The sequence below is a fragment of the Myxine glutinosa genome, chromosome 5, assembly GCF_964187855.1.
Source record: "Myxine glutinosa chromosome 5, kmMyxGlut1.1, whole genome shotgun sequence".
Lineage (NCBI taxonomy): Eukaryota > Metazoa > Chordata > Myxini > Myxiniformes > Myxinidae > Myxine > Myxine glutinosa.
This window is the reverse complement of record NC_136265.1, coordinates 185,799,804-185,816,249: the sequence shown is the minus strand read 5'-3', so window position 1 is coordinate 185,816,249 and position 16,446 is coordinate 185,799,804. Positions and strand designations below refer to the sequence as shown.

The window sequence follows — 16,446 nt, the reverse complement described above, 5'->3', positions numbered from 1 at the left end:
TCTTCGCTTCCGCCCTTCGCTCTGACTGAATTGGGAGAAATAATGCGCATAAGAAATCGAGAAATTATTATTTTCTCCGGAAGAAATCGAATTACGAACCGTAATGGCGCACGCGCTCGGCTCGGCTCGCTCTCACATCGGCCACGCCTACGCAATAACGCGTTCTGTGATTGGCTGCCGGAAGTGCAGTCTTCACTGTCCGGAAGGTCGCAAATCGCAGTTACGATGAATCGCAAATTAGTTTTAATTAGTTTTAAAACATAGTTTAACGGCAACATAGTTTGCCAACGTGAAATAAATGAATACGCTCTCAAATGTGCCGTCCGAGGCAGAGTCTGTTCGGCACGTTCGGCACACGTGATAGCTCGCTGCTCTCTGATTGGTTGAATCGTTTTTTGGACATAGCTCGGTAACTACTTGTCCGATTAATTTCAAACCTTGAAAAGGCACATCCTCGGGTCCCCAGCAATATACCTGGCAAGTTTCAAGTATATCGGACCCGTGGTTGTCGAGAAACAGCGGTCACAGACAAACAAACAAACACACACACAGACACACAGACACACAGACACACACACACACACACACACACACACACACACACAGAGATTACTGGAATTATAGATAGATAAGCTGATTGGAGTTGAAGTATTTATGATCTCTGAAGAGGAAACCATGTTTCTTAGCGGCAGATTTGGTGATATTGAGGTGGTGAGTTGAGAGGAAATTGGCAGTAAGGGACTAGAAGGCGATGTTCTGGATTTAACTGGTTGAGGGGTGGAGGGTGGAGTCGTCAGCAAAGGAATAGACAGGGTTATTAGCTGTGAGGACGTCATGAATGAAACAAAGAAAGATGGAGGGCAAGATGACAGTATCTTGAGGAACACCAGAATTAATATGGTGGGGGACAACAGAGAGGGCACCATCAATGCAGGTAGAGATAGAATGTCCAAGGAGGAAGCTGGAAAACCAGGAGATGAGCTGAAGCTGAATACCATACATTGTGAGCTTCACTAAGAACCTTTTGTACCAGACTCTGTCAAAGGCTTTGCTGATGTCCAAAACTTTTTCTGAAGTGCTTAAGAGCTGAAGACCATTCGTTTGCAACATGGCCAAGAGGTCACCAGTGGGCCTGGCTTTAAAGAGGCCATATTGGTGGTCACTGAGGAGAGAGAAGGAATTAAAACTGGGTTAAAATTGTTTATTGATGAGCGACTCCACGACTTTAGAGATATTGAAGGTCAAGGTGATTGTAGGATAATTGGAGGGATCAGACATGTGACTCTTCTTCGGGACAGAGCAGATATCGGTGTGCTTCCAGGAGGTTGGATAGATACTGGTACATACAGCAGGATAGGTTTTCAATCTTGGAGAAGATAGGAGAAAGTTCAGGAGCACAACGTTTGAGGACAACAGCAGGAATGCCATCTACAGTCTAGCTCTAGATCATTGGCTTTGTTTATGACAAGGAAGAGCAGGTTGTGGCAAACATTGCAGGTAGAAAATAGATAATTTACAAGTCGATAAAAATACGTATTATTTTAGTAAAAATTTAATAAGTTTAATAAATAATAAAATTTAATAAGTAGGAAAAAAACGTGGCCATCTGGTTGGTGAGAGGAGAAAGAATGACTCGCAGAAGTTGGCGGAGATGCGATTGGCCAGAGACCAAAAGGCACGGCTGCTGCTGGGGAGAGGGGAGAGCGTGTCAGAGGTCTGTTGGATAAAGTTGGCTTTGGCTGCGGATTTGATCCGCTGGCAGTTGTGGGCAGCCACATAAACACTATGACGATGAGCTGGAGGTGAAACTTTCCAGGTTTTCCTGAGGTAGTTTTTTAAAGGAGACAGAAGAAGCACATGATGGGAGAGCCCATTATTGGGCGAGGCTTTTTAGCATTTGGATGAGTGGGTTATGCGAAGAGACGTACCCACAAGAATGATTTCAGCGATTTGGTCTATGACCGTGGAAGGATAAACAGATAAACAGAAGTCTTTCCCGGGGTAGTCTGCAAAAAAATGGAGGTCATCCCAGTTGGCAGAGTTATCATGCCAAATAATGCAGCAGGTAGATAGAGAATACTTACACTGCTGTAAGGGATGGCAGGTAATAGTGAGGCAGTGGTCAGAGGATCCAACAGGTGCAGCAAAATACGGTGCAGAATTTGACCGTGTCAAATGCTCGAGATATGCCTCGAGAGACGGCCCGGACCTCTTGCCTGAGGTTAAGGACCTCCATCCATGTTGGGAGAGCAGAAGCAACATTCCCAGGGTGGACTGACTGGGCCAGAAACAGATGTGATGAAGAAAATGAAGGATTTGGTGTCAACTACGATGATGGATTCTATAACTTTGCTTGTAATTGAAAGTAAGTCAATCATCCTCTAATTATGAGGATTTATGATTTGGCCCTGGATTAATTGAGCTGCAGCATGGAGCGACATTTGGGGAGATATTTACTCAGAGGAAGCTGGTTTGTGAAGGAGCCAAGCTGCAGCTGGGAGTGTTAAGATAGGGGATGGGTAAGACCCTCTGAAGTGGGGGCATTGCAAGGCCAGTGCCAGGACCTAAGGCTGAATTGAATCTTGACCCCACAAGCCATGTTTTCACCATGTCATAATAAAGAAGCATAGCTCGTGGGAATCTCGCCTTCTGTGAACAGGAACAGCATTGCCTCTATGTTTTATGAGAGAAATCACAAGCCCCATCTCCACTCTTCCCTTATACAACCTATTGAGTTTCCATTGAATTTCCCCTACCATGTTAGTCTAGTAGGAAGACTAGGTCCCCCTGCACCCCCCGGAGATATACTTCTAATCAGTGTTTCTAGATTGGAAAAAATGTGTAGAAAATGACTAGCTATGGCCCCAAGCTGAAAAAATGTCCCACATACCATTTTTATGCAAATTACTGCTGCCATTATCAAAAAAACGATTTTTGACATATCTCAGCCAATATTGCAGATAATTGAAAAATGAAGGTGTCTAGACCCATGTTTTGAAGGGCATAGATCATGATAGAACTATTCATAACATGATTACATGTGTCTATGGTATACTAGTATGCATATTAATGCTGTAATTACAAAATAATCAGTTTTACAAATGATAAGGATACGTTAATACTGCAGATAACTTAACATGGTACATAAGGGGTCTAAACCCAGGTATTTTCAAGGTTAAATGTCAACAAGATGCTCCTGAGTCTTGCATAGGGGCGGGACATTGGCAGTAACATTGGTACCACTCAACTTTTCTTCCCACCATTGACTTTGTATTGCGAGAGATTTTCACTTGCTTATTTAAAGGTTTCTCACCCAGCCCACGTAAAATCTACCAACTCCTGCTGTTAACTCCCAAACATATTTTTTTATGTTATCCAATCACAGTGCAGAAATGACAGACTAGAGATCCAAATTAGTGCTGCTATAGCTGCCATTTTACATTTCCATCCATGTAACATGCGCGCTCGCGCGCTCGTATCAATTGGTAATGTCGCGCGCTCGTATCAATTGGTAACGTTGATGTTATTGAATACCTCAGTTGAAAGTTCAGTCTTCCATTCCATCTGTGTGTTGTTCTTGGTATTCATCCTCCAATCTAGCCAGGTAAGATGCTAACTATAATGTTACTCACACTCTTGACTTCAGTTTCTGCATGAAATCATAAACAGGCAGAATAACAGCTGAGCCAGCTAGCACCATGTTAGCTAACGTTAAAGCTAGCCTCATCTATGTACAGTATGTTCCTAATGTCGGTGTAACTTAAACTTTTGTTAATGCCAAACATGAGACATATCTGTTGACTTCTGTATATGAATTGAACCAGAAAGAGGCACGACAGCTGAGCTAGCTACAGTAACTTAGCACAATGTTTCATTGGCCTAGATAGCTAACGTTAGTGTGGAAGAATTTAGATGTTTTAGCTATTAGCACTTTTGATGCCACTAAACATGGTTTAGTCAGCTAAAAAGTACCCTAGTGTAGAACATGACTCAGAACCTCTGTTACCTCACTGAAAACTCAGAGCCTCCTTTCACAGGCACTTTTAACATCATTCGTGATTTCTTATTTGTCATTTAACAGTGATGGTAGACATCGACAGCAAGCATGCCCAAAAGAAAACGGAGTGTAGAACCTGCAGCCCAAAGCTCTCCTCCTACATGCATCCTTCATGTACCATCCATGTCTGATCATGGGGATTTCACGCCCCTCCGTAAAATTAAAGGATCTGCTTCAGAAAAACTGCAACTGCTTCAAAAGATCCGGGATAGACGTCTCAACCAACCGCATGACTCCCCATGTCGTATGCAATCAGTATGTGATCAGATCCCGGCAACTCTTCCTGATGACCTAGAAAGAGTAGGATATCACAGCAAGTGTTATAAGCACTTTGTCCGCCACTTTCATCGTCTGGGAGATGATACAGAACCAGGGCCATCAACCTCATCATGGCATCACTCTCCTCGTAAACCAGGAGGTTCTGCTGAACCCATCTTCCCGCCAGAGTGTATATTTTGTGAGAAAGTTGAGACCAAAGATGCTCATCGCAATACTGAGAGGCCTACAACCTTCCCATCCTTTAAAAACAAAGAAAATGCATGGGAGCAAATCGAAACACGGGCTGAGAAAATGGGTCTCTATCGACTCCATCGAAAGGTGAAAAACAAAGACCTCTTTGCATGTGAGGCCAAACACCATCCGTCATGTTTTAAAGCTTTCCGCACAGCATTCTACAACTATGAGCGTGCGATTCACAGAGCCGAAGCACCAAAGGAGCAGGCTTGCATGTCAGCCGCCCATGAAAAGGCATTCAACTCAGTACTGGAACACATTCAAACCCAGGTCATCCAGCAGAATAAAGTTCTACAGCTTTCTTCCTTGCGCTTGCTCTATGTCGAGGAACTGAAACTGAATGGATATGAGAACTCAAATTATCGGTCAGAGAAACTACTGAAACGCCTACAGAATGACCCAATCAAGGAGCATATCCACTTCACGAAGGTTGATCATGACAAATGTGATGTCATTTCTTTCTGGCTTGTGCACAGCTCAAACATAACAGTTTCCAATGCTCTCGCACGAGCATTCACACTCGGAAGCACAAACAAGAACCAAAATGTTGCCCTCCAACTTCGCCAGGGTATTCTACAGGCTTTCAGAGAGTGTAAAGACCAACCATGGCCACCAACAGCTGAAGACATGGAGCTCAATCCTGAAGACATCCTACCTCCAGACCTTGTCCGCTTTCTCAGCGTGCTAATGACTGGCAAGGAGGGCATCGAGACAGAAAAGGTGAAGCGTCTGGTCTTCTCCATTGGACAAGATCTGTGCCGTGCAGTGTCAGATGGAAAATGGAAGTTACCAAAGCACATTCTCCTCTGTGTGACTGTAAGGCACCTGTTCCGAAGCAAACAGCTCACCACAATACTACACAGGCTTGGACACTCTGAGAGCTACGATTTCGCCTTGGAGTTGGAAACTGCTCTCGCCAAGGTCCTGGATGAAGTCTCAACTTATCGTACACCACAAATTGTGACAGGAGAGGGCAACCTTGTATTCCACTGTGAGTGGGACAACTTGAATAAAACCACTACCAGTGTGCACGGCAGCAACATTGTAAACAGTGCTGGAGGAATCATGGTGCAGGAGGTCAAGCCCGGGTTCGAGAGCAGCAAGGACCGAATGCTACCTACCATCAATAGGTCACAACAGCGTAGCCTGAAGGTCGACACACCAAAAACTCTCCCACCCTTGCACTTTACTCGCGTTGGCCCGAAGTTCCCTGAAGGCTCATCATTCACACCGCCAGCAGAGAATGACACAGTCTATGCCACTACGATGCAAGAGTACTACATCTGGCTCTTCATCAGATACATCGGAAGCTGTGGCCTGCAGCCTGTGCCTGCAGCCTGTGCCCATCCTACCAACCTCACTGGTGGATCTTCTGAACACAGGAGAGCACGAAGAGGAGGAGGAAGAGGAAGGAGAAGAAGAGTTTGACTCTGACGATTTCGATGAAAATGATGATGACTGACTCAGTGTAGAATCACTATAGTCTAGTAGGAAGACTAGGTCCCCCTGCACCCCGCGGAGATATACTTCTAATCAGTGTTTCTAGATTGGAAAAAATGTGTAGAAAATGACTAGCTATGGCCCCAAGCTGAAAAAATGTCCCACATACCATTTTTATGCAAATTACTGCTGCAAATTTTATGCAAAATTATGCAAATTTTATGCAAATTTTTGATGAGGAGTAGAGTTGAGGGGTCTTTGAGGGCTTCATCGAGGTGCTCTCGGTTGCAAGACTGGGTCATTCTGAGAAGCACAGCAGGGTCAGAGATCATGATGTTCTCCTCCTCAGTGAATCTCTCCATCAACAGCCTCTCCATTGCCTCACACACTGTTTTGAGGCAAAAGAGGGACTTTGCGTAGGCCTTTCCACTGAGAACACCTTTGAGAGATCCACTTGTTACTAGTTGTGCCTCAAAGAGAATCTCTGCATATCCAGAACCACGCATCTTGTGTCCAGTGAGCATCCCGATGTAGTTCATGGATGTGTGGAAGGGTCCAATCGTTACTACATGACTAGCAAATTCATTTGGCCAGCGCCAGATGATGGGAAGGGCTTTCATGCAGACACCCAGATCAAATGTATTCAGGACCCATCTCTGACCCACCTCAGCAGTTGCTGCCTCGGAACGCTTCAGTAGCTCACGAACAACTGCGTTGTCTGTGATCGGTCTGTGCCTGGTGCCTGCATGGCATGGCAATGGCCTGCAGCCTGTGCCTGGGCTAGGGGGTTTCACCTCTGCAACTGGTTCTCCCCCACCCAGCAAATCAACAGTCGACTACTGCACGCCTATCCACCAACCGATCACAGACAACGCAGTTGTTCGTGAGCTACTGAAGCGTTCCGAGGCAGCAACTGCTGAGGTGGGTCAGAGATGGGTCCTGAATACATTTGATCTGGGTGTCTGCATGAAAGCCCTTCCCATCATCTGGCGCTGGCCAAATGAATTTGCTAGTCATGTAGTAACGATTGGACCCTTCCACACATCCATGAACTACATCGGGATGCTCACTGGACACAAGATGCGTGGTTCTGGATATGCAGAGATTCTCTTTGAGGCACAACTAGTAACAAGTGGATCTCTCAAAGGTGTTCTCAGTGGAAAGGCCTACGCAAAGTCCCTCTTTTGCCTCAAAACAGTGTGTGAGGCAATGGAGAGGCTGTTGATGGAGAGATTCACTGAGGAGGAGAACATCATGATCTCTGACCCTGCTGTGCTTCTCAGAATGACCCAGTCTTGCAACCGAGAGCACCTCGATGAAGCCCTCAAAGACCCCTCAACTCTACTCCTCATCAAAAATTTGCATAAAATTTGCATAATTTTGCATAAAATTTGCAGCAGTAATTTGCATAAAAATGGTATGTGGGACATTTTTTCAGCTTGGGGCCATAGCTAGTCATTTTCAACACATTTTTTCCAATCTAGAAACACTGATTAGAAGTATATCTCCGGGGGGTGCAGAGGGACCTAGTCTTCCTACTAGACTACTAATGCTAATGATGTTTATCTAAAACAAGCAAGAGAAGAGTGGTCACATTGAGTGCTAGGACTATTTTGACAGTTGTAATATTTAGAAAAATAAAACTTTGTGTTAACGTCTGTGTAGACGGACCTTAATATAAGTCTATTATTTCGTAAAACTGTGATTATTTTGTAAATAAAGCACTAATTAGCATACTAGTATACCATAGACACATGTAATCATGTTATGAATAGTTCTATCATGATCTATGCCCTTCAAAACATGGGTCTAGACACCTTCATTTTTCAATTATCTGCAATATTGGCTGAGATATGTCAAAAATCGTTTTTTTGATAATGGCAGCAGTAATTTGCATAAAAATGGTATGTGGGACATTTTTTCAGCTTGGGGCCATAGCTAGTCATTTTCTACACATTTTTTCCAATCTAGAAACACTAATTAGAAGTATATCTCCGGGGGGTGCAGGGGGACCTAGTCTTCCTACTAGACTATGTTGAGTTTCCCTCACCCCCAAACACACTTCCAAATTTCCAGTTTTTACTTCCTGCGAGTTTCCTTCTGCATCCATCTTGACCACCCAATGCATTCTCCCTACCCCACACCCATTACTTGTCCAAGTCCCCCTCTATTTTGTCCTTAGAGGACAAAATATTACATTACTTGTCCTTATTTATTATCCCTCTTTTGGTATTTCCCCCTCTCTCTACCGTTCCTTTTGGTCTGTTGCATACTGATCTGGTCAGTGTTCCAGCTCTTCCGGTTTCTTGACTCTGTGTACAAAAAACCTAAAGTAACACAATCGATGGATGCTGACTTAGAAGAGAGAGAAACCACCTTTGGAGGCCATTTTCCCCCGCAGAGCACGGGTTGGCCTTTTTCGGGCACGGTCCCCTTTTTAAAGCAATGTTTCATGGCCGGATGCCCTTCCTGCCCCCAACCCTGTTAGTCGCCTCTTACGACCCACAGGGAATTACCACTGCGGACTTAGAAGCTTGCAGACATATTCGTGTGCGCAAAGACGAAGTCACGCTCAGTTGTCTTGTGATTATTTATTTATTTGGAGTGAAAGAATGATATTCTCTTTGTGGCTATTTCTTTATTTATTGGAGTGAAGAATTTATAACGTACATGCTGACTGGTCAACCATATAATTCATGCTTGCTGTAAAAGTTAACTTCAACGAGTTATAACTTTGGATGAAGAATGGGAATCTTGATTGTAAATATGTGAAAAGTAGTTAAATTAATTGGATTATTATTTTTATAAGTGCACAGGCTCTGTTCGCTCTTCTGTTCATGTCAGTGATGAGGAGTTAAACCCCTGAAAATAAATTCATAGAGTCACAATTGCAAGTGCTTATCGCTCCACTAATCCTCGTAATGGGATCACGTTGAGAAGGTCTTTTGGACTATCAGGACTACTGCACGTCATTCTTTCGGGAAAGGCAATTGGACCTCTGGGACCATGCGGAGACGGTTACTCACGACAGAGATCAGCACAGGGCAACTAGAATTGTTCCGGGGCTGTCGGGTCTTAATTATGAAGAAAGAATACAGGGATGGTCACATTGAAGAGAAGATTACATGGAGATATTATAATGTTTTCTAAGTTGTTCAAGAGAATTGGAAAACTAAATGGAAATGCTTTTCCCAAGCTTACTATGCTGTTTATACATGGTGATTTGGCTGCATCCTCCTAGACAGAAACATAAGCCATACCTGAATATAGTACTGAAGGAGATATTACTATTATTTAATATTCAAATTGTTGTTATTGTTACCCTCGCCAGAGGAGAGGGTATTGCATTTGAGTGCGTTTGTTTCTGTCTGTTTGTTTGTTTGTCTGTTTGTTTGTCTGTTTGTTTGTCTGTTTGTTTGTCTGTTTGTCCGCACAGAATAAATATGATTTTCTCTGCAACGGTTGGTCCGATTGACAGGAAATTTTCACCATAGGTGCAACTCCACCTGTAGATTTTTTTAATGATAATTATGATGTCATCGGTCAGGTGGTTCGGCCGCCATCTTGGAAAAACCGAAAAACTTTGCACCTCTATATCTCCGAAAGTGCTGAATAGAAAAAATTGAGACATGGCTCATTGTAAAGAACTCTCCATGGGGAATAAAATATGTTAATGATGATATCATTGGTGCCTCCATTATGACGTCATAATTCGACAAGTACAAAACTTCATCCAATCAAGATGAAATTTCTTTAGCATAATCTAGGAATAAATTAGTTTAGAAAAAAAATAATGATGACGTCATCGGTCACATAGTTCGGCCGCCATATTTGTTTCAACACAAAAGCCTTAAAAACCACTGAAAATACATCCTGGTGAGGGTTTGCAATCTCTGCTCTTTTTCTTGTTGTTTTTGTAAAGTTCCAGACAGTTCTCTCAAAGAAGCCCCTGGCACAGAGACAGACGATCGATCTCCCAGGAGCAACTCAGAGATCCCCCACAGCCAGAATGGTGTACCCCCACCTTCACAAATTCAGGGGCACGACAGAGTTAGAGAACGAGAGAGATAAAGAAAGAAAGAAAGGGAGAGAGAGAGACAGAGACAGACACAAGAGGCAAAGGACCGGTCCATGGGGATCGATCGACACCATGACCATGAAGAGGGAGATAACGGGAAGATTTGGCCCCCGACTTGCATTGGAGTGGTACAACCACCACGAAGAAGCATCCCCAATATTTGCAGCATTTGAGAAGATGTGCAGGGTAGATAGATTGACAGTTTGTATTTTTTTTGTGCAGACATATGCAAACAACAACTAAAACAAAACAAGAGACGCAGAGGATCTCAAAGGGAATATTGAATTCCAAGTAAAAAAAGAAAAACATTGAGTTATATTTATGATTGGAATAGGGAAGATTTGTGAGTGAATGTGATGATGAGATTTGGTTAATGCAACAAAAGTACATGGGACATTGAGAGAACACACGGCTTATCGATCGCACCTGAGAGCCGAAAGCACAAACACCAAGGAAATTCCTCACAACATTAAATTATCTTACAAATTATTTTGGTGTGGCAGTTTAGGAACTGTATAAATTAAATTACCAGTTAATTTGAACACAGAACCGTAGCAAAGGAAAAAAAAAATCAATAGCTCGTAATGGAATAATGGATCTACAAATCTGCGCTGTCTGGGCTTTGTCCAAAGTGCCATGTCTTATGAAATGTAAGCAATGGCAGGTAAAGTATTACGGGTAGAATGGGTGATCAGCTGATATTTGTGACTGCATCTGACCACTACAAAACTACAATAGATCGATTGCACCATACCACAACAAAATAGCTTTGAGAGTGATGAATAGACAAGTTCGGTTTATTTCACACAACTCTCTTTTTCACATCATTTTTTCACAATTTAAATTGACTGACAAACTCACAACACAGAAGTTCGATTTCTTCACCGGAGCACAAGAAGAGAAAGTACAACCTATTTCATGGAGAATACCAGTTCTAAAATAACACTATCTTGCAAAAATCCTGTCGATTCTGTGCTAGTTTAAAATTTGAATGAAGCCAAGTAAAACGTTCAATGTACCTTCCCCTCATTGCAGTCAAAGAAAATATTATTGAAAATAGTAGATTAGAACACATTAGAAACTCCAAATAAAGTCAATCACATCATTCACCTGTGATGCTAAATATCGGTGGTGTAATGGTCAGAGTGCCCACTCCAAATTTGGGAGATTCAAACACGGGCCGAGTCAGAGCCTACTAAATATTTTTTTAAATAATAAATGGTGCTTCCTTGCTTGACGTTCAGCATTTAAAAGAATAGACCATGGACAATCCCCCTCGGTTGGCATCCATGGGCAGGATAAAATTCCCCGCTGAGTGTAGTGCGAAAAGCGGGGTCATTATTATGACATCACTGGAACCCAGAATGTCCCCGGAAGTTATGGCAGTGACGGCACTTCCCACAAGCTCAGTGGCTGTGTTAAGTGTTTGGCTCTTAACTGTGTGTGTGTGTCAGCTCTATTACGAGTCGTAGACCTTGTATAAAAAATACAGTTACAGCGCCTTCAGAAAGTATTCACACCGCTTGACTTTTGCACATTTTGTTTTGTTACAGCCTGAATATAAAATGCACTAAACTGAGAATTTTGTCACTGATCTACACATGGTACCCCATAATGTCAAAGTAGAATTTTGTTTCGATTTTTTTTACAAATTTATTGAAAGTGAAATACAGAAATATCTACTTAACATAAGTTTTCATCCCCCTGAGTCAATACTTTGTAGAAGTACTGTTGGCAGTGATTACTGCTTCGAGTTTTCTTGGGTATGTCTGTATCAGCTTTGCACATCTGGATTTGGGGAGTTTCTTCCATTCTTCCTTGCACATTTGCTCAAGCTCTGTCAAGTTGAACGGAGAGTGTTGTTGAACAGCAATCGTCAAGTCTTTCCACTGATTCTCAATGGGATTCAAGTCTGGGCTTTGGCTGGGCAATTCAAGGTCTTTCATGTTCTGAATGAAGCCATTCCAATGTTGCTTTGCCTATATACTTGGGGTAATTGACCTGTTGGAACATAAATATTCACCGCATTCTAAGGTCTTTTACACTCTGAAGCAGGTTCTCCACAAGGATTTGCTTGTATTTGGCACCCTTCATCGTTTCCTCTGTCCTTACAAGTCTCCCAGTCCCTGCCGCTGAAAACCATCCCCATAGCATGATGATGCCACCACCATGCTTCACGGAAGGATGGTGTTAGATGGGTGATGAGCTGTGCTCAGTTTCTACCAGACATATCGCTTTGCATTCAGGCCAAAGAGTTCAATTTTCCTCTCAACACCACATAATGTTTTGGCTCGTGCTCTCCGTCTTCCACGTGCCTTTTTGCAAACTTCAGGCGTGCTGTGATGTTTTTTTTCTCAGGGGTTGCTTCCGTCTATCCAGTCTACCATAAAAGCTACATTTGTGAAGTGCTGCAGAGACTGTTGTCCTTCCGGCAGGTTCTCCCATCTCAGCCAAGGAACTCCGTAATTATATCAGAGTGGTCATTGGGTGGTCAAATTCTTCTTGCCTGGTTGCTCAGTTTTGACAGACAGCCAGGTCTAGGAAACATCTGGTAGTTCCATATTCTTTCCATTTTATTTATTTTATTTTTTTTGTATACAAGATCGAGGCTCGTGAAAGAGCTAACATTAATCCCACATAAAGACAAACCGACACACAAAACACAAAAAACAAGGGGAGCGGCAGACAAGATGGGGAGAGAGGGGGAAGGACACAAACACAACATTTGAGAGCAGGGACATCGGGAGGACTTGGGGGGAGGTGGGAGAGGAATAAAACATATGAACACTGCAAGGACTCTGGGGTGAATTACCGGGGGTAGAAAAGATCAAGGTTTTCGATGGGGGAAGATAAGAGATGGTGGTGAACAGCTGTTTTAAAGACCTGGAGGGAGGAGTGGGATTGAAGGGAGTGGGGGAGTTTGTTCCAGAGGCGGGAGAAAAGGGGAATAAAAGAGTGAAGGTGAGCAACCTTCACTAATGATGGAGCTTTTTTACTCCACTAATGATGGTGAAGGTCCTAATGATGGAGCTTTCTGTGCTCTTGGGAACTTTCAACACCAGAAATTATTTGCTACTTTTCTCCAGATCTATGCCTCCTCACAATTCTATGTCGGAGTTCTACAGACAGTTCCTTGGACTTCATGGTAGAATTTTTGCGTTGAACATGCATTGTCGACTGTGGGTCTTTATTTCAAAAGGTGTGTTTCTTTCTAAATCATGTCCAATCAATTGAATTGGCCAGAGGTGGACTCCAATCAAGTTGTAGGGACATCTGAAGGATTATCAAAGGAAATTGGATGTACCTGAGCTCAATGTGGAGTGTCAAAGCAAAGGGGTTGAACACTTATTGATTCAAGACATTTCAGCTTTTCATTTTTCAATTAGTTTGCAAAAATTTCTGGAAACAAAAATTTCCACTTTGACATTATATTATGGGGTGTTTTGTGTAGATCGGCGACAATTTTTTATTATTATTCAATCCATTTCAATTTCAGGCTGTAACATAACAAATGTGAAAAAAGTCAAGGGTTGTGAATACTTTCTGACAGCATTGTATGCTATCAAGGCTGGATTAAAGGTTAGTGTATTTATTCTTCTGTTATAATTTTGTGATGTATACAATCACTAAAACAGCCATGATCTTGCCGCATATGAGGGATCCTTTGTCTTTCCATTCCATGGGTTCCAATTTAGATTTGGGATCCCAGAGGTGAAGTCACATTTCATCACCAGTTACCAGATGAATGATAAACTTGTCTGGGTCTATGTTGAACAGTTTGAGAAGCTCTTAAGATGATGCTAGATGTTGCTGTTGATCACGAGTGCTGAGGTTTTGGGTTATGTATCTTGCTGAGACTATGGAGATTCCAACGTGTCTATAGATTGTATTGCAAACTTACTTTTAGAAATTCTAATTTCTGGAAATATTTGCTGATCATATTTAGCATAGCAAAGCTCCATGATTTGGGGTCACGTAGATCTGCCATCCAACAAGACCTCAGGGGACTTGGGAACATGCTTAAAGTCAGCTGTAAATTTGACTACTCCAGAATATGACGGCATACATTTGCCATCCATGGCTGCCATAGGCCCATTTGTAGGACTGCGTTCGCATCCAAACCAACCTATAACCATGTGATGTGAGAGCAACCGATATTGTGTGTTGGCCTCTGCATTGCAGGAGATAAGGTTAGGAGCTTTGCATGCCACAGGATCCAGAAGAGATACTGTCACCATTTCATGGCTTCACGACCACTTCACAAAGCGTGACAACATTTTGGAACGTGACGATGCCATTTATTTTCCTCAAACCTGCCTGAGAAGTTCACTCTACCTCTCTGGGTAGGTTAGAGGGGTAGCTTGGATGTACGGTATGTAAAGTATGGACACAACATCCCAGAAGGCCTCGTTGGCCTCTTTTGATGCTGACATGTAGTGAAAATGAGCATCATGCTTTGCAGATTTACCTGGAACCAGCAAATTATTTGTATAAAATGTTTACATTTTACATTACCAAACATTGAGTCTTGATTTGTGCTGAAGGATTGGATGGGGAGTGTGGGGGGATTGGAGGGAGTGGGGCGTTGATGCAGGAAGAATGTGAAAAGGAGGAGCTGAAGAGGATTTCCATGGAAGGCAGGAGGGGCAATGACACTCAATTAAATTGCCTGTCTATCCTCATTAGAGTTGCTTCGTGCCACCAAACTGCGATTATCTAAACATCCCACCCTCTGTAATGAATATGGCTATGTTGATTATGAAGCAAACGAAGTCATATGAAAGTGAACAAGAGATCAATAAAAATGACAAAAGAGAGTGGGGGAGGCCTAAATAATACACAGCAATGCATGGCAAAGATTTGTTATTGTCAGTACCTTCACAGCCTCGATCGATGTGGGTAGACCTCCGTCGTGCTTCCTTGAGAAGATCAGGCAGGTGCCCATTAAGATCCAACGATGCCAGACATCCAGAGAAGCCCTCTCGTGAGATCACTAGTTTTGGCAACCGAGAAAACATGGAGAGTTCAAGGCCACCAATGTAGAGCTCACCTGCAGGCATCACACCCAAGGTTGCACAACACATTACTCGCCGAATGCAAGGAGTTCCAGTAACAAATGATAACTCGTGTTCAACAACGTGTCCTACTGTTGTACTTTTGTGCTTCCCTCTCTCTCTCCCCATCTTGTCTCCCCTCCCTTTATTATATGTTTTATGTGTACGTATATGTTTTTTTTTGTGATTAATGTTAGCTCTTGCACAGCCTGGTGTTGGCTTAGCGGTTAGGGTGCCGGCTTGGGATCCTAGAATCCTGGGTTCGAATCCTGGTCGATCCCTGACCTGAATTAACACCAAGGGGGTTGACTCAGCCTGTCATCCTTCTGAGGTCGGCAAATTGAGTACCAGATCATTGGTAGCATCCGGCCATAAAACATTGCTTCAAAAAGGGGACCACGGTGCCCGAAAAAGGCCAACCCCTGCTCTGCGGGGAAAAATGGCCTCTAAAGGTGGTTCTTGTTGGCTCTTACATGAGCTTCGATCTTGTATACAACCCCCCCCCCCCCCCCCAAAAAAAAACAAAAAAAACAGCAACTCCCTGAACAACGATTCAAAAATTGCGAAATGTTGATCAAGGAACAAGTTGTATTATGCAGTAAATGTTAGAACTGTATGTAGATTCTGAATCTCTACGTTCGCAACAAGCTGCATCGTGTTTTATAATGCATTTTATTATTCCATAAAAATGTAAGTATCTCGATAAGTATAGCAGAGCCTGGAGCAGCAGTAGCCGACAACTGGGTTGGTGCGTAGCTTGCTTGCTGCTGAGTATTCAGTTTATTCATTTGCATTTCTAGCAATGCGCTGTTTTTACTGATTGCGCATGGGGGTTGCAGTCTGTCAAAGCAAACATTGTGCTAAGCAGGCTTTACTTCCTGAGTACGCTTTAACCTGAATTCTGGTCGGTGAAGGAGCCTGCAGCTTCTTAAGAAAATTAGCAATCTCAAAATATTTACTTAGTTATCTGTAGATATTTCCAACTTCAGACAAATGCGTCGTGAATCCCAACATGCTGGCTAAATCATTGCTTTTTCTTTTCTTTTTTAAAATCTTGGGTTGAGCAAACAGCTAATCCATTTACAAACGAATTTCTTCCTATATGTTCATAAAACCTATTTCATCAAAATCATACATCACTCGATATTAGTCACTGAGCAGGTGATTATTCAGAGTCTGTAAGGCAGCAGCAAATCACAGCACATTTTCATTATCGCAAGGATTTTTCAAATACAGTATAGCGATGAAAATCGTTACCATGGTTAACATGGTGATAGATTGTGTAAGACTTTTGAAGGATAAAA

The 16,446-nt window shown here is 42.8% G+C and overlaps 1 protein-coding gene across 9 annotated transcripts in view; it reads right to left on the bottom strand.

Annotated features, from left to right (window-relative positions):
• LOC137413498 (neurexin-1-like) overlaps positions 1–16,446 on the bottom strand; it is a 1,626,023-nt gene that overhangs the window by 716,375 nt on the left and 893,202 nt on the right. For all 9 annotated transcript variants that reach the window (XM_078779254.1, XM_078779246.1, XM_078779249.1 and 6 more), the window contains one exon: positions 14,965–15,138. In XM_078779254.1, coding sequence (XP_078635380.1) covers positions 14,965–15,138 — 174 coding nt within the window. The remainder of the gene's footprint in view (positions 1–14,964; positions 15,139–16,446) is intronic.